Source organism: Hippoglossus hippoglossus, chromosome 1 (genome assembly GCF_009819705.1).
Source record: "Hippoglossus hippoglossus isolate fHipHip1 chromosome 1, fHipHip1.pri, whole genome shotgun sequence".
NCBI lineage: Eukaryota > Metazoa > Chordata > Actinopteri > Pleuronectiformes > Pleuronectidae > Hippoglossus > Hippoglossus hippoglossus.
In genome coordinates this window covers 12,762,821-12,790,708 of record NC_047151.1, presented here as the reverse complement: position 1 = coordinate 12,790,708, position 27,888 = coordinate 12,762,821, and the positions used below count along the sequence as shown (strand labels likewise).

General features: G+C 40.3%; 1 protein-coding gene across 1 annotated transcript; it reads left to right on the top strand.

Annotated features, from left to right (window-relative positions):
• Positions 1–99: 99 nt before the first annotated feature.
• On the top strand, positions 100–27,888 carry cygb2 (cytoglobin 2). The gene is made up of 4 exons (XM_034594048.1): positions 100–792; positions 10,929–11,160; positions 13,727–16,190; positions 27,878–27,888. Exons 1-3 carry the CDS (start codon positions 608–610, stop codon positions 13,889–13,891), a joined length of 582 nt encoding a protein of 193 aa, XP_034449939.1. The 5' UTR covers positions 100–607; the 3' UTR covers positions 13,892–16,190; positions 27,878–27,888.

The following is a 27,888-nucleotide window of genomic DNA, read 5'->3' as shown; positions in this document are numbered from 1 at the left end:
ACACCCTCCCTCACCCTCTCGCACCCCCCAATCCCTCCCACCGCTCTCCCCTCTCTCTCTTTCTCTCCCCCATCCCTCATTCCATCAGGTCTTCACAACACACACACGCCTCATCTCCTCCAGCAGAGGATCAGAAGGAGGGAGAGTTGAAGTGACAGAGGCGCAACATCAGCATCACTGACAAGCATCTTCCCACTGGGGGAGAGAGGGAGGAAGAGATAGAGGGAGAGAGAGAGGTGGGAAGAGTGAAGAGAAGAGAAAGGAGAGAGAGGAACAGTGAGAGGAATAAGTTTATAGGTGGAGGGAGGACCAGTGTGGGAGAGCTCGGAGGGAGAGAGCTTGGTGGGTGGCAGTGGGGGACTGGGTGCTCCATCAAGTGCTCCATCAATTTCCCCCTTGTTTCTTTCAGCCTGTGAGCGCTGCCTGCCTCCGCTCCTCTTCCTCCTCCTCTTCTTCCTCCTCTCCGCTCCTCTCCTCTTCTCACCCAGGCTCTCCTCTCCCAGCTCCCGCCGTGGGGTCTCAGCTCTCCGTCTCCCTCCCCCCCTCCCTCATCCCCTACCTCCCGCGGGCGCTGCTGGGAGCCTCCGGGCTGCTGCGCCGCAGGAGGATGTCTCGCCGGGAGTCTCCGCCGCCCTCGCCGCCTCCGCCGCCGCAGCTGCTGGGAGTGCAGCGGGGGGAGGACCGTCCGGAGCGCGCCGAGCCGCTGTCCGACGCCGAGCGGGAGATCATCCAGGGCACGTGGGGGCTGGTGTACAAGAACTGCGAGGACGTGGGGGTGTCCGTGCTCATAAGGTGAGTTTGGTCAAGAGGTGCAGACTCAAACATCTGTTTCTCAGTGCGAGTAAACTGATGAACAAGAGATGAGTGAACACATCTTGTAATTCTGAGTGTTTACTCTCAAAGTGAAAACTGAGGCACTTTCTTTAATTCTTCTTCTTCTTTGTTCGGTTCATTGCTGGGTGGCAACTAACGTCAAGGTGCACTCTGCCATTTACTGGATGTGCCTCTTTTTCCTGACTGCAATCAACAGGTCCTCTCTTCTTCCCTTTCTTTAATTCATCTTCTTCTTTGTTCATTTATTGGCAGTCGGTTGGGTGGCAACCAACAGGTGCATTACCACCATCTACTGTGGCTTCTTCTTCTTCTTTGTTTGGTTTATTGGCGGGTGGCAACCAAAGTCAAGGTGAATTTCCGTAGGGGGCTAGGACCCCTCTCTTTTAATTCATCATCCAGTGCATCTTATATTAACTAGAGGTTGAAAAGTAAAGGAGTAACTTGTCCTCAGAAATCTTGTCTATCTTTGAATCAAAGACATAATGAAGACCACGTGAAGGGTACAAAAGACAAACAAGGTAATGCACCTTGACGTTGGTAGCCACCTGCCAATAAACCAAACAAAGAAGAAGAAGTAGAAATCTGTTGAAAACCAATATGAAGAAGGAGAACACAGATAGAGTAAGAAGTTTGAAGAAGAAGAACAAGAAGACACAGTAAATGGCAGTAATGCACCTTGATGTTGGTTGCCACTCGCCAATAAACCAAACAAAGAAGAAGCAGAAGCCAATTTGTCACCCCAAGGTAAAGCAATGAAAAGGGAAAGAGAGCACAGCAGAAGGTGGCAGTAATGCACCTAGATGTTTCTTGCAACCCTTCAATAAACCAAACGAAGAAGATGAAAAAGTAGAATCTTTAACGAAACTTAACTTTAGAAGGTTTATAGAACAATAAATGATTATGTTTAGAAATGAGACACATATTATGTTTACCAAATGCTGAGAGACATTTTGACTTTGTTTTGTGCTGTATGGAGCATAACCTTGTAAAATGACTTTCTCATCAACCTCACTCCTTTGGTTGTTTTGTTTGTAGATATCACTTGCATATATAAAATTTTACCTGTCAGGTTCATACAGAATTTAAAATGTAAATTAAAAACAAACTATCTCTGAGCAGTGCATCATAAGTGTCGGTTTCAGTTGTACCAGTCATGGTGGAGCCACATTGGTTTAACATAAACTGATGTAATTTTTTTGGCAATCCTTTTTGAGATATCTGAGAATCTCAGGGAAAAAAACTAATTTCAGGTGAATTGAGTAAGAGGGTTTGAAACATTCCTTCACTCGACTTCAGATGTGTAAAATGAGACTGTGATGAACTGTTATAAACTGTGAGTAATGAGACTAATAATCCGACTCTGATAGCAGATCTACAGTGTATTAAAGGTCACTGTGCTGGTGTCATACCCTGTGTCTTCACTCGTGGGGTGGAGTTACAGGTAGATCAGACTTGAAACTTTTAATCATAGAAGGCAGTTATATTACTATAAATATTATACATTTAATTAAAGTTGCCCCATTAATCACTGAGTTTATGAGCTTAGTCTGTAAAATAGTTTGATACCTTTTTGATTATGATGGAGTCACTACTGACACCATGTTTTGAAGAAATAGTCCTTTATTACCCATAGACTGTATTTCAAGATGGACGACATGACTGTGCCCCAAAACTGTAGCCAACGCGCCTTTATCGCCACCTGCTGGATGGCTGCAGTATAAGTCATAAACACATCCTCTATGTTAGTGGATGGGACACGGGGCTCTTTAAAAAGATGTTTTCTGTTTTAAATAGTTTAAATCACACTGAGACTGACTCATTGATTGGTCAAGCTGGGGTATTGGTGGGATCTTGCCACCATGGCTCCATCCCCCAAACTCCGACTCCAAATGCACAAGATATTTTGGTTTCATTTTTGGATAGTGGGAGGAAGTGGAGACGTGTCTCTTGTATTCAGTCTATGATGTTACCACACCTTTAGGGATTTTTTGTTGTTCAGTGACAGGAGCGCAGAGTAACACCTGCACACGAATATGCGCGCGCACACACACACACATAAACAAAGTAAGACAGAGAAGGTCATGGTCTGTGCATCTGTTGAGTCATTTGTGTGTCTTATTGATGTGATGGCTCTAAGGAGACACTGACGCAGTGTAGGAAAGATGTAGGAAATGCAATGATAACGATTAACGGATGCTGCATTCTGCATAGGACATACACGCACATACACACACACGGACACACACACCACACGGACACACACACACACACACACGCACGTACGCACGCACGCACGCACGCACACACACACACACACACACACACACACACACACACACACACACACACACACACACACACACACACACACACACACACACACACACACCACTTTCTGCTGTTCTGCACTCATTCCCTCACCTTCTCACCAATAACTGAGATGTGACAAGTGAAGGGAAGGAACATGGCATTCCTCTCATTATAATGCTGAAGAAATACTCCACAGTCCACAAGGTCTCTGAGATGGTTAATATGCTGAATTTGTTCCTCAAATTAGGAGACATACATTTTCATCTTTGGACATGTAAGCACCTTGCTTTCATAACCCTCATACTCATCCATTGCTACTGTCTTTATTTAAATCTGAATTGTAAACAGAATCTTTAACAGGGAGTAATGCTCTGTGAAGCTTCACTGCAAAGAGCTGTAGACAAACTAGATGTAACACAACTTGTCTGTGTTTTTTTCCTTATTCTTCTCATGCTTGTTTTCATCAAAGAAAAAAGACTTGATTTGGTTTGAATGTCCCCGGCTAAACTGCCTCAGTGTTACACTAATAAGTCCACTAGTTGCTAGCTTGTTAAAATGGACAGCAAGTCACAGCCAAGGAGAACGATATGAGCGAGGCAAGCTGATTTTCAGTTTGGGGGCAATGAGAATCCCTGAAGGGAGTGAGTGGAAGGGGCAGAGAGCATCTTTAGTGTGTGTGTGTGTGTGTGTGTGTGTGTGTGTGTGTGTGTGTGTGTGTGTGTGTGTGTGTGTGTGTGTGTGTGTGTGTGTGTGTTTGTGTGTGTGTGTGTGTGTGTGTTGTGTTCTTATCTGTGGATGACAGCTTTGGCACCTAAATATCTCCCCCCACGCTTCACTCACTCTCCATCCTCTCCACTGTTGCTCTTTTTAATTCTTTACATATGTTGAGTTCCCAATGTACCACATTCCACCCTGAGCGGATTGGTAAAGGAATAACATACAAATGTCCATCACAATATATAGAGTCATGGGGATGCTTTCAGGTTGCTAAAAGCTGCAATCACTGATATTTTTCCAATATCAGTGAATGCTTCGTATTTTTTCTTGGTAAAATTAACCAAAATGTCAAATCAGTCATCAAAAGTGTTTTCGAATAATTTCTTATTGATTTGACTGATTGTTCCAGGCCTCACATGCCAATTGAATCATTCTGTCTACGTGCGATGCACAAAGGGTGTAATTATCAACAGTTGGCTGGCAGTTCCTCAGTTACCTAACATAACCTGAGGCTGACTCTGGGTCAGGGCCTTGCACGGTTGAGATCATATATTTGAGATCAGTGCACAACATCCCCCACGTGAACACACGGATTTGCATTTTCATCTCGATCCATCTGCCTGGATGCATGGAGAGAATAGACAGCGACATTAGCCTCAGTTGATCTCACCAATGCGCGCAAATGCAATTGCACCAAAGAGTGAGTACACCCCAGGCATCAGTGGAACAGTGCATATGGCAGCTTTGTGAATACAATTAAACTCTGCGTACTTTGACTCTAATAGTGAAGACGGGAGGATTCAGGCACATTTTCACGAAGCGGAAAAGACATTGAAGTGTCGCAATGAAAGTGAATTTTGAAAGAAATCTCATCAGCTGCCTGCTGGATCTGGTTTACTGTAAATGCTTAGTGGTATCTGATGAGGCAATCACCATCCAAACACTTCACTTATACAGATCCATCCATCCGTCCATCCATCCATCCAAGTGCCTCACAGGACCAACATCTAGAGTTTGATTTGATGACTTATTTGATTTTACGTATTCTAAAATCATGTGGGTTGTGTGTTTATTTGTCAATAATTAAGGCAGCTGTATGGAGTTATTGAGTTTGTCTTGAGAAAAAAAAAGACTCTAGTAGTTCTAGTAGTTCTAGTACCACGGCTCAAGGTTGTTCACAATACTCCAAAGAATTATCCAAAAAATAATAAAAGGAGTCTAATCAGAGTGTGATTAACAGGCTCCACTAATGGCTCTGATGAATTCATTTAAATGCAGAGGCAGGTGCAGGGATGTGCTCAGTGTGACATCTCCAAATTACTTAACACCAGCACTCCTCTCCACATGTTTCCCATCATGCAATAATACATGTCATATTGAGGATCAAGATTTCACTCTGGCGGTTTTGGGGGTCCAACAGGGGCCAGTGCCCCTGTAACACTGAGCTTGTACCCCCCTGTGGCCCCCCTTCGACCGAAGATTACAATAATAATGAAATGGTCACTCTCTTGTGATTATATGGCGCTGACGCGAAAGGCAGAACAAATGTGTGTGGCTCTATATCCAAGTCAGATCCCTTAGCTCCGCATTGCCGCTGTCTGACAAAATGTAGGCACGATACAAAAGTATGCTGCTTACCACCTGTCAGCTCTGACTAGAAGCAAGAAGACGTTGTGAGACTACCACAAAGAGTTGAAGGTGAGCATGACTATCGTATTTATGTAATTGTTACAAGGCAAGACTTCTGCTCAGGAAATGTTACCTAGTTAACTTAATAGCAGCCAGTGTAAACAGCTGAGTTTGGTTGCATTTATACTCGATATAAGCTTAATGATAGTGTTTAAGAAGAAAATGTATCTCTCCATGAATTGTTTGCTTGAGTTAATGGCATGCTCTACATTCGTCTCAATCGTGTTTTTTAAATCTAATTGTGAATTGTTAGCCTAAAGGCTACCTCAACATGAAATAATTCAAACAAGACAGCAACAGTATATTAATACTCTGTGTTGCTAACTTGCATGTGTGCTACTCTCCATTGTTTTTGCTTTAAATAATAGCTATCATCTAAATGAAGAGGAAAAGGGAGATTATGTCCTATTTCACCCCCAAAAATAAAACAGACAATAATGGGGCAGACATTGAGACAAAGCCAGACGATCCTGGAGTTGAGAGCGCTGAAGAGAAAGTGTAGAGCACGACAGAGGGAAAGCCAGACGACTTATTAGTTGGAGAGACTGTTTTGTGAGGGCACAGAGCAGTAAGGAGAGACGGATGAAGATCCTGAGAGTGAGGCTGAGGGTGACATGCAAGGAGAGTGTGAGACACACTCACAAGCACTGGACCATCAGGTTTGTGATGTTGAAAAGATATTTTCCTGCTTTTAAAGCAGTTTCATTAGAGTTCTAATGGTTGTACATGTAGAACCATGTAGTATTGGTATAGTTGTATTTATGATTGAGATTAATAAAATGCTCCATCATTGTCATTAATCAATCAAGATAGATATCCTATTGGTGTTTTTTGATTGCTATATGTGCCTTGTATATATTTGGGCTTGCCTTTCTCCACAGATATCAGCAAATTTAAAGAAGACCCACCGATGCAGCCTAACTTGAAATTGTTTCCAAGGACTTTGATGGGGGACAGGAAAAGGAGCTTCAAGACATTCATCCCTGGCTGAATATTCTAAACTATCGGACTCTGCATATTGTTATGCCTGCAGACATAACTGTAACAAATACAAATCAAAGTATTATATGTTGGCTTTTTTTGTGTGCACTATTACTGTATATAGGCTACTGAACTAAAAATGTTGAAAGCTTGAACACTGTCTTTGTCTCTTTTGTCCCTGATTGAATGTGCCTCTCTTATAAAACAACTGGCCCCAGCCTGGCCCCCTCAGTAAAATTGGTCTAGAACTGCCACTGATGTCACTGCTACCTCCATCTTTTAGATATGCTAGCAGCATTTAAAACTCCAAAAGAGGACATTGCTAAGTCGGGCTGTCCACCACTTAGGTCCAGACTGAAATGAATGTTTTCAGAGGGTTATTCCTTGTGATTCTAGTGACTTCTACACCATCAGGTCAAAGTTTGCACTCAACCTGTGAAACATCTCAACATATATTGAATGGATTGGCACAGAATTTGCTGCAGATATTCATGGTTCCCAGTCAAAGATTCCTCTGACTTCTCCTCCAGCGTCACCTCAAGGTTAGCTGTTCTTTGTGATGTGCCTGTTGAGTATTTTCTTTCACTGTTCTGTAAAACCATGCCGAGGTAGCAGGGGATTAAACATTCCTCATTGTAACACAAGAGGACAGGCACAAAAAGAAGAACTCTGTATTCTTCAAAGAAGGCATCAGAGCGGCACCCTGTTTCTTAAAGCGCTGCAGTTAACTTTCATGTTTGTCTAAGCAGAACAAGAGCTACTAGACAGCCTGTGTTATTCCTGTCACCCAAGAAAAAAGTGTGCGTACGTATCGTGACAGCTGGTACAGCCAAGCTAGAAGTGCTACGGGCAAGTTGAGCCTTTGTAGGCCTAGCATGACATCAGATCTGGAGGGATGTGGATGTGGTGTAGTAGTGCTGCCGACGGCCAAACTCCAACTGGGAAATAACTGCACTAGCAATTCTAGTCAGCTGGAGGACTGACAAGATTTAAAGTGGGTCAGAGCACAAGTGTGTGTGTGTGTGTGTGTGTGTGTGTGTGTGTGTGTGTGTGTGTGTGTGTGTACATAAATCCGTCAGTCAGTGGCTGTCTGTGAAGTTCTGAAGCTGTGTGATAGCTATAAACTCCACTGTTGTCGCATTGTTGTCATTGTTCCTAATCTGACACATTCCTCACAAACCCCTTCAGCGGAGCTTGTGGACATTTTCTTATTTCTTGGGTGTAAACTTGTTCCTCTCTCATACTGAGCTGTTATGAGCTCACATAGTCGGCCGCGATGAAAACCATCAAACCCCCTGAACCAAAACAAATCTTCGTAACTAGAATCCCACAAGTCAATTTACATTTTCTTTGTTTACCTCTCGGCTAACATCGACCATGGTGGTTTCAAGAATGGAATTCACCACATCTGCAGCTAAAATAACTTCTTAAACACACTCCAGACACATCAAAGGCGACTGTCAGGTTCTTCCACATCATGAGTCTTTGATGCAGAGCAGAGTTTTGAAAGTGAAGCTTGGCACCAGTTTTTTTCTTAACAGAAAAACAGTTATAAGGAGCATATCAGGACAGGATAGCTGCACTACCTTTTTCATCCTAAGCAAACTCTTAGTGTCCATCACTTTGGTCCTCAATGCAACAGCTCAACAACTATTGGACTGCAGTGTAATTTGGTACAGACGTTCATGGCACCCAGAAGAGGAATTCTACTGACTTTTAATGCAGTGACATCGTTTTTTTAATTTTACCATAAACCTGTCAATTAGCAACAAAGATGAACTAAAATGACCATAACATTTATTTTATTTTTTTTAGATAAACACTGTATTATTTAAATATATATGTATGGCCATTTAAAATGAATAGTAAAAGGACAATATTTATGTGGCACAGTGCTACTGTGCTGCCTTTTTTTTCTATCACACTGCAATTTAGAGCAATTTTGGGTTCAGTATCTTTCCCAAAGCATGCAGACAGGAGGAGCAAGGGATCAAACCACCGGCCCTCTGGTTAGTGACCATAGACGACCATAGACTGTATATAAAGAGGGATGACAATGCGTCTCCACTTCCTCCCAAAATATCCTGGATGCGAGAACGCTGCCATTGAGCATCAATGATTTGACAATGACACCAACCATTTGAAGTCTGCAATTGTGAGTAGCGAGGTCCTGCTTATACATGCACTCGACCAATCACGAGTCAGTCTAAGCTGTCATCATGATGTTTCACCCTGTTTTTATAGCATCAAATAAACCAATTAAAACCAATTTACTGGACAAACTGCACTTGGACATACAGTGGTGATAAGAACTACCTAAAAGGATAGACATCAACTTTAAGAAGAACTTAATTTTAAGTTTTTAAATTTTTTTTCATTGGTCCAAGTCGCATCCTCTTACATGGCGGGGCAGAGTTTATGACCTATACTGCAGACAGCCACCAGGGGGCGATCAAGATGCTTTGGCTTCAGTTTTGGGAGCTGTCACACAGACTATGGTTTCAATGGGAAGGATTTAATTAAAGTAGATTTACTAATGTTCATGATCATTACATTGTTGAAGCTAAAACACATTATATAATAGGCCCATAAATGCATAACATTGTAAGGCTTTTTAATCTGAGCCTTTCAGTGGGTGTTTTTCAGGTTGATCCAGTAGCATTAACAGAACCAGACATGCTTGAAAATTAACACCTGCATCAAATCAAACTTAACCATCAGAGTCTCACTGGTGCCGCTGCACTTTTGAGGATCCTGCCAGACACCACCTGTGATTCAGATGGTGCAGAGGTGGAGTGCACACAGACATTACAGACTTCACAGTGTGCACTTCGAAAGCTTACAAAGAAAGAAACTGATCAGTATTCATGTCATACTGTGCATTTAAAGGCTTTGTTTGCATCATTTGACTCTTCATATTCTTTGTAAATGAAATAGAAAGACATTGTATTCCAGCATCATTCATTTCTCGGTTAATATTTATTCCAGCATTATTCCCCACATTTGGTCGAATGTTGTGACACAGGCATGATTCCCATTAAAGTAGATTTCCTCTGGATTATAATGGGACTCTGAAGGAATTTGTCTCAGTTAAGCCTAACAAATGTCATAGCTGTCATCTTTATTTCCAACAACAATTTAAGAATATAGACTCACAACAATGTTAAGTGAGGATGTCTGTCTTGCCCACGTGAAGTGTTTGTGGCTTTAATGCTCGATGTACTCAGGAGTTTATAGGTTATAGTGTGTCTGCTCTAACACTCTAACGTTCAGAAAATTATATGAAGCGGGCACATTTTCTCTCTGTTGTTTCTTTTTCTTCCTCCTTTCACTTTTCTTCACTTACAAACCAATTGAGAAATAATCAGCTCAAATAGTTAAAAAAGATTTTTACAATTTAAATCCATTATTTCTATCACGGTGTATTGTCACATTACCTTGCTTCTGTCTGTTTGGTAAAAATGTAGCTGCCAAATTGTCATGCATTTGGGTTTGTTTAAAACCTTAGACCGAACCAGGTGTCAAGTCTTTTGGTGCAGCTTGGATGCGATATAACCATAGCCATCGGTGCCAACAAAAAAATTTCGAGAAATGTTTGCAAACGGTTGCAACTCATGAATTGGAAGCTTTTGGCAAATTAATAGGTCGAGAAAACTACAAGGAATAGAATTAGGGCATAGAAACTGGCTAACCACATAACAAGTTAACAGCAATGCTAATACCAAATTTCATGGCACTGCTATTAGTAGTTGTAGACAAGTTTCACTCTGAATGAAAAAAGAGAAAAAAAACATTGACAGCTGAAGTCAGGGGAAAAGTCAGAAGTTAATCAAACACGTCAGAGCTCTTCACAGAACCTGTTTGTTCTAATTTCTTCCCTAATTCATCCCTAGATACTGAAATTTCACTGGATAATTAAACATTTGACATGCTGTGACTCAGAGGTTCATTAAAGGCATTAAGATTAATTGACTTTAATGAAAAATAATCTCATGGCTTCAGTAGCTATGGAGATAATCAGTCTGTCTGAACCAAAGTAGTGGACCGACCAAAACTGCGATCCTAACATCCACACTGCTCGACAAGTCGTCTTTTAGGTTTGTCAGTCGAACTCAATTGGTTTGACCGAGGACTTTGCTGTGTCTTTATGGGTTTTCTCCAGGTACTCTGGCCTCCTCCCACAGTACAAAGACATACAGCTTGGGGTTAAGTTTATTGGAGATTCAAAATGTTCCATAGGTGTGAATATGAGCTTGAATGGTTGTTTTTCTCTGCGCTGGCGACCTGTCGAGGGTGCACCCCGCCTCTTGCCCTATGTTACCAGGGATTGGGTCCAGTCTCCCTCAAAGGAAAAACGGTATAGATAATAAATGGATGATTTTCTTTGGTCTGCTCAGGTTCTTTGTGAACTTCCCGTCAGCCAAACAGTACTTCAGCCAGTTCCAGGACATGGATGACCCAGAGGAGATGGAGCGAAGCAGCCAACTTCGGCACCATGCCCGCAGGGTGATGAACGCCATCAATACTGTGGTGGAAAACCTCCATGACCCAGAGAAAGTGTCTGCAGTGCTGGCCCTGGTGGGGAAGGCCCATGCTATCAAACACAAGGTGGAGCCCATGTATTTTAAGGTAATAAATCCACTCTCGGGTATAGTTTAGTCTGCCACATTTCTGCTTCTGATTTTCTATATTTCACAGAATTGGTGCTGCCAACAATAATCCCTATGATTACATTGACACATGGGCATTGTTTTCTTTTCTTTTAACAATTTGATTGGAGTGCCCATGATATAAAGCAGATTGCTCTCTGAAAGAAAATCATCAGCCTCTCTCTTTCCTGCATAAGTAGCATAGTGGAAGTATTTTCCTGCTTCCGAAGCCCCTTGAAATTACCCTATTTACACCCTAAAGAAATGTTCTCATTACAGTCTTGTCACAAGGGGATTCTTCTGCCTATTTGAATCTAGTCAAGCCAAAAATCATATTCCTCTACTGCTCTTATCTCTTTATTATGGTTCAGTTATAATCAGTTTGTGCTTGTGGGACATTGTCTGACACACATGAACACACAAAATGTGTCTCACCTGTATTCAGCCAAGGTGAACAGAACAGTAGCACAGTGATGTTCATTTAGGACGTCAAAAAGTACTTTTCAGCAGCTAATTGCAGAAACAAGTTATTAAATTTTAAAATCATTTCAGGGTTAGGTAGCAGTGCTGGTTACCAGTAGAATCAGAAAAAACCCACGTTTAATTCTTAAACCAAATCAATTTTCTATGTGAAAATCCAATATGCTTCCGTCTTCATGTGATTGAATGCTGATGCTTCCCCTCTTCAAGTGTTTTGAATGTCATCTGCGGTAGGTTCATAAATGCAGCTGTGAGGAGAACATGCTGCCACCATTTAAACACCACTGACTTCCGACTGCCTTTAGAATATGTTTTAAGATTTAATTGATCGGTTTGTGAATAAATCATTAAATTAATTAGTCCCTCTGTGTCTTTCCTAAAGTTTTAACCCCCTCATGTACAAAGGTGACTACCTGCCTTAAGATGATGGTGATCACATTGGTAGTGAATGTATTACCTGTATATCATTAGTAGCTCTCAAAACGATTATCGTATTAATTGAGAATATTTTCTCCTTATTCATTAGGCATTTTTAGATAGTTTATATAAATTATTTAACACTTTTGGTGGTTGAATCTAGTTTTACCTTCAAATAGTTGTTTAGGGGACAACTTACAATAGTTTCTGGATTCTGGATTTTATGGACCGAACAAGAAAAATAACAAACTGTTAATATTCTTTGCCACTTAGGAGCAGGAGAAACAAACCTGGACACTGTTAAAGCTGAAGCTGTGTTATGCATCCAGCAGTTACAGAGCAATATTATGACTCATTTGAAGTGGTGTTTCTGGCCACCTGTTGAATGAAAGTGTGCTTTTTACCTCCTGTTACCTTGGTCTTTGCGCTTTACTTAAAATTACGGAAAGGATTTTATTGAAACTAGGTAAAAGAGTTGGTTTGGGCCAAGGAAGAACCCATTAACTTTTGGAGTAGAATCAGATAGTCATTTCTTTCACAAAGCGAGATAGGAAAGTTTTATAAAATGTCTCAAGTAATACTGCAGAGATCTTTAGGAAATATAACAGGCATTTGTAGAGTGCTAATATCTATGAACAGGTGAAATATGGTGATGATCCAGATGATGTTCTTGGTGTATTTGGTCTTAATTCATGTATACACAATATGGTGATAAAGTGGCCAATCAGCCTTGGCGGTGGTACGCACCCTAGTGTTCTTCTAGTTATTATAATAATTTTAAGCTTCTTTCTTGAAGAACAAAAAACTCTTAACAAAAGCTGAAACTTACTTATTTTTCCTCAACTTTTCAACTTTTCAACTGTCATGAAGACGGAGGTTAAGCTAGAGTATGGCTTTTTGGTCACATAATAACAGGCTTTTATATGTGGCGGGCTGGTTCCCTGGATGACCACTTGACAGCCTGAAAAACATGAAGGAGGCAGCTGACAGTTGCCAGCGGTTACAATCTCACCTAATAAGTCCGACCAGCACCTGTAGATCACAGTTTAAAAACACATTGTCGTTAACCCAATCAGTAAAAAGTTTTGGAAATACATAGGAAATTAATATTGCGTGAAGACCTTTTACCAAAATGCATGTTATTCTTTTAAATGTTTTTGTCACAGTTGAATTTACAGTTTAATTGAGACATGTGGAGTTTTTACATGTCCTCATACATCACTGATACTGTTTCATTGCTGTGTTTGAAGACTGTTGCCCATCAACAACATTGTCTTTGCTTTCCCTTTATATCTGCTACTTTTTCTCTGCCCACCTGTGTCATCCTTTTCTTTCCACTTTTCCTTTTTCATTCCCTCTGTATTTCCTGCCTACCCACTGCTTTCATGTTTTACTTTTATCATTTTCAATTCTCACCTGTCTCGCCCACTTTTCTGTAATGGTAAAATTGCATTCTTTTTTTCCCACCACATTGCCTCCGCTGTACCTACTGAGAATTATTTCTCTGCATTACTCTCTCCTACCTCCATCTGCCATTATCTTGGTCGTCAAAAGTTTTCACTCTTTCTAACCTCCTCTCTTTCTCATACCATTTCCCTTATTTTTTTTAATGTTGATCACGTTTCTTTTTGATCCCCCACTCTTCCCAGATCCTGAGCAGCGTGATGCTGGAGGTGTTGGCTGAAGATTTCCCTGAATTCTTCACAGCAGAGGTGCAGATGGTGTGGACCAAACTGATGGCGGCAGTGTACTGGCACGTCACAGGGGCCTACACAGAGGTGGGCTGGCTCCAGGTCTCCAGCTCAGCGGTTTGAAGAATCAAGGAGAAGAGGAGGGTAAAGGAGTTTCCAATGGACTTAATGAAATGAAAAAAGTTAAATGATGTGTTGGTGATCATGTAAAATGCGGAAGTAGACCAGTGTGTTGAAAGGATTGTGTGATGATGTTCCATAGACATGGATGAGATTAACGTGGTAATCCGTGCAACTCTGTTCTTTCCTTTGGTGACAATTTGGTGCTAAACCTTCGTTGCTGTGGTTTGTCTGCATTGCACTTCCCAGAAACCACTTGAATACAAACAATGTAGCCACATGTCATTTAACCTTGCTTATGAAATATTAGTTTGTGTAAGTGGTGCTTTGGAGTGTATTTACAGCCACTGAGGCGATCAGTGCTTCGATCCTGTTCTGTCCTCTTTATTCTAAAAACTCTAAAATACTCTGTCTCTAAAAACTGCTACCAAAACCATGTAATACTTCACTTCCTCTGTAGCACGGGATCTTCGCCATAAACAATAGACGTCCTCAGACAAATACAAAAGCTTTAATGGACTAGTAGATGTTTTTCTTTGCAGGTCTGTAACTTTCATTGACAATAGACCTTTCAATAGGCTGGTCTGTTACTGGGCCTGTCAAGCTTTCCAGTTTAGCATAGCACATAAACGTTACAATGATAACAGACTACCAATTTAAATTCTTTGTAATTTCTTGACTACAGACAGAGATAAACAAAAGCAGGCAAATAATTAGCTAAATGACTTTGCCATTTGTAATACAATTATTGGTAGCAGGTTTCTGCTGGCATGCCATGCCAGCTGCAAGTTTACAGTTTAAATAGCTGTCTCAGACTGACTTCTAAAAGGTTTAGAAAACCCTGTGAAATGGTCTCACATATCCACTTAAAGGTTTTGATCAAGCTAAAACTAATGGTACATGATTTATGTAGAATAAATGAAAATAAGTGAGCAATAGCATTATGCAGAAGCATGAAAGATACAAATCAAAGGAAAACTATTGTATTCTGGTAAATTATTTTAAAGGAAAATGGAAAAGGACCTGGCTCCCATACTTGGAAAATACTACAAAATGTAACTACAACTTGTAACTGGTTAATAATGGTTGTTTGAGGTCACTACTGTATATAGTAGGCTTGTTAGGAAGACATGCTGATGTTTAGAGCAGTTTCTATACTGTTAAGCCATTCCAAGGCTTGACAAGCATGCTACCTAAGCTATGACTGGACAATCTCTGTTCAGGGTAGGGTTTTCCTGAATGTTCACTTGAGGATGTCAGACAGACATTTATTTAAACAGAAATGTTCGCGGATTATTACTTTACAGAGTTCATTTCTGTGGAAATCTGCGGAGAAAGAAGCGTCTCCAGTCTGAGCCGCACAGATAAATACACCTCATGATATTTGAAGGCGAGAGATTAAGAAATGTTTAGACAAGGAATGATTTTCAAGCTTTGGACGGGGGCAGTTAGTTGTTGAAGCCCCGGCTACGGGACCATGGAGCTGCTGACTGTTAATAGATTCTCTTTGTGTCCTACTAGAATATATCCTCATGTTTAGGGGACCTGCACCCCTTTAAATCTCTATTGATGCATTGCGTGCTCTTAATGTCTTGTTTAACTTTACTGGGGTGTTGTTTGTATAAGTGTACAGTGGGCAAGTGTGCATACTCTTCTGCCTTTGTTTACACCTCATTGGCATGTGGGTCTGTTGATGTGTTGAAGAGGGCTTTTTTTTCTTGGCTAAAGTTTTTTTTTTATCACTTTCCTTACACAAGGAAAATATCAGCAGGTGGACACAGACAGTAACCATACATGTACAGATTCACACACAGGCATGCTATGAGACCACCTCTGTGGTAATATTTACAGGACTGTCACTTAGTTTACCTCTTCAAAATCCCATCAGAGAGATGTGCTGCATTAAAGGCTCCATTAAGGGCTTTAAAATCTCACTTTAGAGGTCTGCGGAAAACATGTCAGCTTTAGAAGTGCCATCAGTCTGTTTTTTAAACCAGTCCATCATTAGCAGTGATATCAAAATACGTACAAATATATGAAATGTATAAGTTGAATTGTGCTGCTTACACCCTAACCAATGATTGTATATAAAGATGGATGATGCTTCTACACTTCTGCCCACTGATGAAAAATTAAGTTAAAATACCCCGGATGCGGGTGCAGCTATCTTGCGCTGGTGACGTCATCTGAAGACAGAGTAGTACTGATTGGGGAGTGGAGCTGTGGTATCGAGGTCCTGCTATAAATGTCTGACCTATCGCAAGTTAATCTCAGCTGTTAATCATGAGGTTTTATAACATCAGTTAACAAACTGAAATCCAAATTATCAAAAAACAACAACACTCTGACGTACATCACTGTGATAAGAATGACCGTAAATGATAGTAACCAAAATCTATTTTATGTTTATTTAAAAAAAATTGTTTGGTCCAGGCAGGGTTTATGACCTCTACAGCCACCAGGGGGTAATTGATATGTTTTGATACTTCAATTTTTCGAGCTATCTTTATCTTTATATGCAGTTATTGGCTCTAACACATGGGTTTTGTTTTCATATTTGACCAGGTGAATGGTGCAAGATTATTTTTCCTTACAAATTTATCTGGAAACTCTCACGATATCATATTTATCCATCCTCCAGCATGCTGCACACTGTCAAACTAACTTCCCCTACCTTATTTAACCTCGCCTTCCTGTCACCAGAACTTTGCTAATCAAGAGTCTTTGGACTGCGTGCGCAGCTGTTTGCAGTCCCCATCTGCAATTCTCCGTCCAGTCAATTCCCAAACATACGCAGCAAATCTGTTTAGGACGGACATTTGATCCAATCTCGAGTTTGCATCTGCTCCGGTGACGTCCTGTATCTCCTGTCTGAACCCCCTTGGCATCAGCATCTGGCATTAATGAGGAAGTAATGAGTCTCCTCTCCTCCTCATTTGCTCATTCATCTACTGTAACTTCCTAGTGCCTCAGTCAGGGCCCAGCGCGACACTGACAACAATTATGACTGGACAGATGGTCTTAAGGCCACCACACCATGGCACCCATTCACAACAGTACTTAATAAGATTCTCCCCACTATGAAAATTGTTTGAATTTGTAACAGCCAGGGAGAATTTTGGAGAAACTAGGAAGAGAAAGAAAAAGGAAGCCAAGTTAAAGTTAACAATGTGAACTACATCTTTCTATTTATTTAACTGATTTGTTCCTTTTGCGTAAGTGTATTTTAAAATTTGCAAAAAAAAGTCTTTACACAAAGAGATACTGCTGTATTGACAGTAAACTTGATCCCATGGTTTTTCTTCACTGTTTGTTTTGAATGCATCTTGCTAACCTGACCCCTGAGCATGCATGCTTCATTATCTTACACAAATTCATTAATTGAGAGTTTAATTAATAGCCACTGTCTTAGACAAAATGGTTACATCATCAAAAGTATGTTTTCATCTACCTGGTCTTGTTCACACAATTTGGGCAAAAATTATCTCTCCATTTTAAACTTTACATATGGCTGTAGAAAACTTTGTGTATTTGTCATCAACTTTCTTTTCTAATATTTGTATAAACTTGTATTAAGTCACATTTTCTTTTGTTGATTTTTGCATAACACTTGGCCACTTGCATCCAACTCACTTGCAGAAGTTTAACAGAAGTTCCCATTAAGATAAGGTGCCACTCACGTTAAACTGGACGGTCATAAGCCTGTGTTACCCAATGACAAGTGACACAAGTGGAAAGAAAAACTTACAGAGGACTCAAACAAACCTCAAGCTGTACCATTTCCACTTTGGCTCAAATACATCTGGAGGCCGTAAAGCTGTTTTCAGGCCAGGATCCATTTCAAAATACACACCATTCCTGACTCTTGACGTTCATGTTCCTTTTGAGGTCAGACCTCATGTAGCCTGAGGTTCAGCAATATTTTTGTTAAGCAGAGTTCTCCTGACGTCTTGTTTATTAAACAGTGTGTGGTGTGAAGCCAATTTATAAACACACTCACACAAGACGGAGACACTCTTCGCTTTCTTTCGAAGCTGCAGGTTTCGTATCCCTTAGGACACTACATGCATAACCCTAATACCTAAACTCATGCTAACGCAAGCCTGATTATAAGCAGAACCATTAAACCCATTTTTTAAACCTACCTTGCTTTGTCCGGACTTTCGAACTTTTTGGTTTAGTCTGAACCAAAACAACAGTTGAGAAAGGTGCCTCGGACCATGGTCCAGATCAACAGACAAAAATTTAGCTCATCAAATTAAAGGAAATTTAGACAGAAAAAAACAAAGTAAACGACATGGAAGAGGCTCGCAGGATTGCTTGCAGTCTTCCTCTCAGACATTTTAAATGACAAGGATGTTCATTCGACACTTTTGAGAACCATGAGTACCGTGTTTGTGATGCTGACAGTTGTACCATAATGTTATTACAGTGGCAATTGTAACTAAATGAACCAGTTCATTCATTCACTCTATACAAATGGAAAGACTATACCAGAGGGATTGACAACACTCCAATGTCAGTAACATGCCTGTCTGCTAATCTATCAATGTCAAGTACAGGCAGACGCAGCCCACATAAGTAATGATGATAGGATGCATGTATGTCATTCACAATTCTTTAGTCCGCTACCTAAATTGCACTGTGACACCAAAGCTAACTGGATCAAAGGTAAACAATGTAACAAAGACATGAACCTTGGTTCAGACCATGGTCCAGGATTTCACCCTTATTAATTGAGGAATGCCCAAAACTGAACCCCCCCCCCCAATAAACCGAACTAAGAAGAAGAAGAATGTCCTTACTTTCCCAAAATGTCCTCACTCTGTCAGGTTTATCACTGGTCCTTACAAAGATAGAAATACAAGTACGTACACACACACACACACACACACACACACACACACACACACACACACACACACACACACACACACACACACACACACACACACACACACACACACACACACACACACACACACACACACACATACACACACACACAAACAATTATGTGCAGACACATCCTGATCACGCTCAATCAATTTCTTTATCACTCTTCTCACGCACACACTTGGTCTTGCATACCCTATGTTGGGTTGGGCATGTCCTCGCATGTCAAGTGCACCGCAGCGGCTCTTAATCCAATGTATGGTCAGACAAACTTTCCTTTGGTCATTCATTTATTTCACACGGTCATTCTCTTCCAGCAACATAAGGGCATCACAGCATAATAGGGGAACTCTGTGTTTTTGTTGTGAAATGTTTCTGTCTATCAGTTGAAAAGTTAGGACTCTATATTTTTCTAAATATATCTAGGAGATGGAATCTATGTATTTGAATACTGTATATGAATATATCATTGTATACGCGTTGTTGGTGGGAGCCAGTGCAGTGGCTTTTAAGTGTTTTGAGCATGTTTGCACAGCCTACCACAAATTTGTGTCTTTGCAGACCTGGTGAAAATGGATCAAGACCCATCAATAAAATATACTGGTAAATGAGTCTCTGTGTCCGATCCTGAGTGATGTTTTCAATGAGCATGTTAGATCTGATACAATGAACAAAAATGTCTCCTACAGGATTAAATGAATCAAATATATCAATGACTAAACGAGTTTCCAGTTAACAAGAGGAGAGGGATGTTTAATTAAAGTGTGTGGCCGTTGTAAATGTCGCTGCTTGCCAGAAACATGTTACATTCAGGTTACATCACCTGAAAAAAAAATGCATTTGTAAATTCAACACCACCTTTTCTAAATTCCAGAATGATTTTGAGTGTTGGCAACTCCTCGATCACCATAATTGCAAGTTACAAAGATCAGGCCAAAATGAGTCACTTCAAATGTGTAAAGCTGAACCACCAATTTAGTTCCCTCGTAATGGCTCACTTCACCCACCTTCTGTTTCTGAGAACTGACAGAAAGCAAGGAGTTAAAATCCTCTCTTTTTTGTAATGGAATAAATATTAAAAAGATATTGCAGCCATTGTGCACATCAAATTTTCATAGGACAATAAAACTGTTTTAGAAAATATTTGTGGAAACAAACTAATATGTTGATCAATACATTTCTTCCCACTTTTTCATGAAGTACTCATGTAAGAATTTGATATACAGTGGGTTTTGACCCCCCCCATGTCTGTCCATTTACAACTGCCAAAATTTGATAGAGCCCATTGTGCTATTACATTTGTACCATAGACTGTACATAAAGATTAACAACATGTCTTCACTCTGGAGCCGCAGTATTGAGTTACCTCGGATACGAGCGCTTGACCAATCCTGTCAGTCCCGGCTGTCAATCATGCATTTTACCTTGTTTTTATAGCATAAAATAACTAATTAAAAACAAACTTATACATCATTGTGACAAAAAAACTAAAATGAGAAAAAACATCTTTGAGAAATACATTATTTGACATGTATATCTTTTTAGTTTGGCTCATGTCCTATCCACTAACTTGCAGGAGGCAGGTTTATATGCCATGCTCTGCAGCTAGCCACCAGGGGGTAATCGATATGATTTGGCTTCATTTTCGCGAGCTGTCATGTCGTCCATCTTTATATATAGATTTCACTGCACAGGTAAATTAGAAACTATTAAAAAACTAAACTACAAGAAACTACAGCTCACAAACACTCAGTCCTTTCTTCCTGCATTAGGGAAAGTTGACGGGGTAGGTGTCCCTCTTTTCCAGCTTAGGTGAGACCAAATGACCAATGACAACGCACACAGCAGCGGAGAGTCTTGTAACTTCACCACATACAGAGCAACAGGGCAACGAAGCAGCTGACAAGATTGCTGGGTAATAACCTATGTATTTGTTGTTTTGAGAGCCCCAAATCAAACAACAAAATACACCCATGACACATAGTAGAGGTTTCTGTTCAGACGTACCCTACGAGCTGGACAATCCGTCTGTATCTTCTAAAATTGGTACAAAGTAGCATTATGGTTAATGTGTGGATATTTTTAGCCACAGAAATTAAAGATGGTGGTTTGGATATAATAATGACTCTGTTATGTAGTTTAGGGCCCCTTGTTGTTATGGGGACCATATTGATTATGTAGTTAAGGTTATGCAACAATCATTGTCCTGCGTAAAAGAAAAATATAGATTTACAATGGTGATAGGAAACGAGCAGCAGCCCCCTCCGTTAAAGTCTGAGGTTGTTGATTGATTCTGTTGTTTTTCTTAGGAAGACAGTCTAGGTATGGTTTAGCCCTTAAAATCAGTTTACCCCAATATCATAACATAAACATAACATTTTTTTCATTTTATATAATTTGACATTGTTTTGTTTATATAGTATGGTTACTTTTAATGATGTTTGAAATTTTCACTATCCCCTTTCCTGCTGTGACAAATTTCCCTGTAGTGAGAATAATAAAGGATTATCTTGTCTTATCTTGTCTAATCTTCTCATATCGTATTTTATAACAAGTGAAAAGTTAGGGCCTTGGTGCCCTAATCTGCATGACAGTTAAAAAATACAACACATGAAGGCAAAAAAATGTAAATGACAAAACAATGTAGGGAAGGAAAAGAACAAAACAAGATTAAAAAAAAGAACAATACAATTAAATTTTCCAATGAGACACATGAACTAAAAGTGACGAACAGAAAAAAGTTGTAAGCCTTGATTGTAAAGAGCTGAGAGCTGGAGGGTGTTGCAGATATGGGCTTATAGGTAACGAATGCTGATCCTCCATGGGAGGATGGTTGGTTCATGGGGTAGCAGCAGAGCAGAGAAACGTTTTTTTGGCTCTGAACCTCTGTGTGCTTTTCTATAGACCAGTAGTATTTTAAAATCAATGTTTGACACACAGAACTACCATGACCTTTTCCAATTTCTTGTGTTTGAGCGGACTGTAGCAGTGAAAAAGTGAAGAGAATGGATTATTTTCCGATATTCTTTTTGATGAATAACAATGATTCTTGTTCTTCAAGGACAACTGAGTATATTTTCTGCCGAGGTCTATTCCTGTTTTTTAAAACATCTTTTTTTTTGTCTTAAATCTCCCAAACCAAAGTGAACTTGACCCAGATAACCCAGCATCACACGAGTCTCCTGCCTGCACATCATCAGTGAAAATATACTCTGCTTGGCAGTCCCACTGTTTCGTGAACAAGAGATAATTAAAAGGAATGAAATGTAAATGTTCCTAATCAATGATTAATGGTTGCCTGTTCACTGCTTGATGCTCCAGGCGAGACTCTATCTAAGGCTCCAGTGGGAGGTTCATGCAGGGAGGAAGACACTGATTTTTCAAATCTATACAATAATTTATTCAGACTGTACATGTTGTCACAAATGGGAGAGGAAGACTTTGTTGTATCTGCTTTCTGAATGCAGGAAGTGGTTTTTAATATTTTTGTTTTGATTTCTATTCAAGCTAATACAATTTCAGTCATTTACAGTCACACAGGGAATCCATTATACCTTCTTGCAGCCTGGCTTAAGCAACAGGAAGCAGGTAAACAGCACTACGAGAGTCAGAAAATATAATCATTCTCCCACCGTGCACAGCGTGGTCGAGAGGACACTGACTTGTAACCATGGCGACATATTTTCCCCGCGGCCAGATAGTGTCATTTCTGGAGAGCGGTAAAAGGGTCTGTGCAAACCCACCTGTACAAACTCTGCTTTGACACGGACCTGAAAACACACTCAGAGGCAAACAACTGGTTAAACTGGCAAAGGAACTAGACTCACCCATTTCTCAGTATCAGAGGCCAGAAATATTTCAAGCTTCAAGATGCATTAAAATTCATCATTTAATAATGAGTGCAGACACACTCACACGTATATGAGTCTCTCAGCAGGTAATGAGATATTCAGATTAACCAGTTATTCTGAGTGGAAACTGACACAGAGGAGATCAGCTGGAGATCAGCTCTGAAAATTCACAAGCTTTGCAAATTGTAAATGGTCTGTATTTATAAAGAGCTTTTCTAGTTTTGATGACAGTACAGATTCACTATTCATACACATTCATACAGTACATCTATGTGCAGCACTTTCTCTTTGACACATTAGTTGCACAGTCTTTAGGGGTGATGCAATTTGGGGTTCAGTAGTGCCCAATGACACTACGACACGCAGAATGGGGGAGACTGGGATCCAACCAGAGCCCACGTTCTGGTTAGTGGGCAACCCGCTCTCCCTCCTGAGCCATAACATTTGTATCATTGGTGGCACAGGGTAAACGGTAGAAGTGAGCCATGTATTTCAACTGTAATGTTGAAAAAGGGTCAAATATTGATTTGTAATGTGAAAGAGGATGGTGGTCATAAACAAACCCACAAACAGTTGCCTCTCAGTGCTACAGAGCCTTTTAGCATCTTTCAGCTAATTGTTTTGATTTTATTATTTGGTTAATTCTCAGCATAAACAGCGTCAAAGTTAGCGAATTTCACACATGCTGACACCAGAAAACCTTTTTATGAACTCCTGACAACAAGCATAAAAAAAGAGAAATGAAAACTGTGTGTGTGAACCACAGACTGTATATAAAGGTGAACAACATGTCTCCACTTCCTCCCACTATCTAAAAATGAAGCCAAAATATCTCTGATACAAATGCTTCTATCTTGCAGGGACTTCATTTGGAGCCAGAGCCTGCGCTAGTGCAATTCAGTCTCAGCTATCAATCACGATGTTTCACCCTGTTTTTATAACATCAAATAACTAATTACAACTAAACTTACCGGAAGAAATTAGCAATTGAAAGTTGCTATCACTTTGATAGCAACTACATGAAATCCACTAATTGCAGCCAGCCACCAGGGGGCAATTGAGATGATTTGGCTTTACGTTTGAAGAGCTGTCATGTTGTCTATTGTGTGACCACTGAGTTGTACAAAGAGCACAGTGACTACATATGATGCCCAATTTTTATTTACATTTTTTCTGGCACATGTGCAATCAATGAGTGCAACCTCAGAGTTCTGCATACTGTCCGCACCTTTGTAAATTTTGGCACCATGAATTACTTATTCGCACTAAACATAAGAGAAATGTAGTTACCAAGTGGCAACACACCATGACGTCATCCATTGGATTATGAACCGCTGATTTGAAGCCTGGGGTTTGGCATTCTGGTCAGCACCTTCTTGGGTTTATTTAAACCAGAAGAAACCATTTTTAGTGGAAGGGAAGCCTGACTGAGACATGAGGACACTACACGTGTACCTACATCTGCAACCTGCACCCATTGGACAATGCCAGCTGTTACCGTAACACGGTATTCACGCCTCAATGCAACCTGTACTTTGTTTTCTAAATTACTCAAAATGGGACCATAATTTACAAAATAAACATCATGCTGTTTCGAGGAAGACTTGAAACTACCAATTGAGACCTTAAACTAAAAAACTATTTCATATTCTCACACACTTCTACAGAAACTTCTTTTTGCAACCAGTGGAGTCACCCTCTGTTGGTTAAGAGACAACAGGCTTCAGGCACATCGGCATTGGCTTCGATTTCCAGTCTAACAGACTGCAGACATTTTTATCTACAGTCTATGTAGAAAATTAAGCTACAAAATTTCATGGCAATCTAACCAATAGTTGCTGAGATATTTCAGTCAAAGGTGTGCACAGACAAATCCTCAGGTCTGTTTGTGGCAGGAACCTGGGAGCTAATAGCTCAACATGGTGTCCAATTTGCTGCAATAAATCCCTTAATTCTTTGCATCAAACAAGGCCAGAGCACAGCTGAGCCAGCCAGTACATGCAGGTCAACACAAATAACAGCTCAGTGACACTTCACCCTGCTGTTTTGTAAGCACTGCTGAGCCCAAGCAGCGCTCCTTTAACACAAAGTTCGAGAGGAGGCCTGAAGATTTTTCCAATTAGGCGGCATGAGCTCGTCTCAAAGCTGCAGATGAGATGCGCAGCCACATCACTGCAACTTGACATTCCTGACAGCGACTTGTGTGAACATCCATCTGTCCACGCACCACAGGTTCCCTGACAGAGCGGTGACAGCAGAGTCACAGATGCTCTTGCGGGGAATGTCATGACAGGCTTGAGAATATCCACGTCTTGCTGTCTGCAAGAAACATAACTTCAGCCGAATGAGACAGAGAATAGGGAGGATTTGATTTGTGTGTGTGTGTGTGTTTATCCATTGTGTGTGTTTACAGCTACTTTCACTATGCCATCCTCATTGTGTTGCCAGGTTGTTGGCTTGTTTCCCTTAATAACGGTCATTATACAAAAGTACCTCAGTGGGAAACAGCTTTTATTGTGGCTGTAAATGCCCCTGCAGGTTATCCTCGACCATTTCACAGATTCACATGGAAATATCTTTCACATGAACAGCAAATGAACAGTGAAAAGTTATGTCTAGCACTGTGGGCCAATGATTTTTATTTACTATCAACAGGTATTAGAAGATCACAGTCGCAAACCTTTTTGCTGTACCACATGGACACAGAGGTTGAGCAGGTGAGGCTAAAAAACAATCTGACTAGTCCATAGACGTCTATTGTCAAAAATGATAATATGCAAAAAATAACTCAAATGCTACAAAATCAACCTGTAGGCAGGTGTTTTCAACTGGAGATTATGAAATAAATATCTGCATCATACACAATAACTGCACACACACATGACAACATGCGGCAGACACATACGTATGGCTTAGTCGTGCAGCAGTGCTGTGCCTCAATAATGCACCATGTCATCTTTTCTAATCTGGGATTGACTAATCCCCTAACGTTCCCGATCCAGGCTGGCAGGCAGGCAGAGAGAGAGAGAACACCTGGAGGCTGCTGGAAAAGGTTTCCCTCTGCTGCAGTGAGTGGATTCACTATGGGGGGTTCATGTTAACTCTGCTGTGTCTTTGGCTGCAGGGTGGTGGGCTGTGAGGGACAATGTGCACCACCATCATGTTTCTCTCCACTCTGGCTCTTGTACTGCGCAAGCACTTCTCCAGCCAAACCAAGACGTAAGTTGTTCTTTTGTTGGGAACCCTACACAATTTAGAATTATCTTGTAGTCTCAAGAAAACAAACAGATTGAAATCTTTTCTTGACTAAATTCATACACATGGATAAGCATACACACTCTGGCCTTTGTCAACCTGTTGCAGTGTCTTTAAGTAGCATTGCAAACTTCTATTTATCTTCCGTCTGGTTTATTCAGATTCTCTACATGTGCAGGGATTTTCATGTTTGAGAATAAATTGCTTTAGATGTCATCATCTCTCAGATTGTCAGATATTGACCTCTCCACGTAATTGTGTGTAATGAGGTACTGTGCCTCGGCTGGAGATCTGGTCTTATGCCAGGGCATGACAAGTACCACCATGATGTGAGTCATTTTCCGAGAGCCCTCCTTGCCTTCAGCTGCCTGACCCCCCAGGCAGGGTCTATCCTTGGATCTTTACCTCATTATGACATTAAACATCTAAAGACGAACAAAGCAATTATACGGTGTGAATAACACCACGGTTTGGGACTTGAATTGATTCCGAGGTGACTCTATGCTGGGAAACGAGTGCTGATTACCGTGAAAAGTTTTTGTCTGTCTTGGTTCGTCAGCCTCACAGTGACTGTTTTGTCACTGAAGGGAATCTCCGAGAACTGGATGTTATTCTGAGCTGCAAACTGATGTCAAGACTCAGAACAGCAGAAACACTGGTGGACTCAAAAAGCTGCTGCTGAGTCAAGATTCTCGTTATGAAAGGTTCTTCTGCACATGACAGATTTTTAGGATTTTAAATACAATGACATACTGTCAGTATAATCAAAAACAGAGATAAATATGCTGTTTCAAAAAGAGTTCAATATATGATATGACGGATTGAACAAAATGTATGTGATGATTTTTTTCCCATCTGGAGCAATTTGTTTTTTAAATAAAATTCCACAGAATCCAAGTGATAGTTTTCAAATACTACACAGGTACATCCATCAATAGCCAAGCTTTTGGTTTAACATTCAACTAAATAACAGATAAGTAATGTACTCAGTTGCTGAACGGTTGAATCAGACATTCAGAGAGAGAAGAGATGGAAAAACATTTCTTTTCTTTCTTTATCAGACATACAACCATAAAATAACACTGCTGTCGTTTTAATGGATTCTTTCCACACTCAGCTAACAATGCCTAATTAATTTAATTACATTTATATATAGGCTAACTCTTTAACTATTTTTGCACCACCTAAATGTACTTTGAGAATATTGTAGTCCAGACATAATGTTCAACAACACATGGACACATTTTCACATCAAACAAAACATGGTCTCATCTATGATTTGTGTTTATTGTAAATAAGCAAATGTTGCTCACGCACCAAACTAAGACAATGACCATCTTATAATCACATGTTAAACAGCACGTTAGCTTTCTGAAGTTAGCATTTAGCTCAAAGTACAGACTCCAGCTCCATTAGCATGGCTGTAGACCGCAATTAATGAACATTTAATATTCACATTGAAGAAAATATAATTATATATGCTGTTAAACGAATCTGCAAAATGTCAACATCTTCATATTTCTCATCCCGATATTGTTTGCTGGATAAAATATTATTAAGGCCATTGAGTTCTTCCATTGTTATTCATTTTAAACTTATATGTCAAGTGTCAAGTTATGTATCTTATTAATCTTAATAGATCGCACATATTATGTTTTCAAGGCATCATATTTTTACTATTTAATATATACCAATACAATGGTTATAATTTGATATTCTTTCATTTAGATTGCTAACAATGTGAAAGATATGATATAAATGTGACCTTTTACATTAACAAGACTAGGAATCATGAGAGCAGTCTGCGGTACATCCAGCTAGTTAGCTCAACAGGTATAGGGATTACCAGGTATAAAGATTATGCATGTTATTAAAATCATCCTCTGGGGACAATGAATGTCTACATTGTTCATGGTTAAATTTCATTTAATAGTTGAGATACTTTTGGGTTGAGCAAAGTGATGAACCGAATGGATATGACCCATAGAGCCAAGCCAC

Coding starts and splice junctions, on each gene's coding strand:
- cygb2 (XM_034594048.1), top strand. CDS start 608: ATGTCTCGCCGGGAGTCTCCGCCGCCCTCGCCGCCTCCGCCGCCGCAG. Junction 793..10,928: donor GGGGTGTCCGTGCTCATAAG/GTGAGTTTGGTC, acceptor TGGTCTGCTCAG/GTTCTTTGTGAACTTCCCGT. Junction 11,161..13,726: donor TGGAGCCCATGTATTTTAAG/GTAATAAATCCA, acceptor CACTCTTCCCAG/ATCCTGAGCAGCGTGATGCT.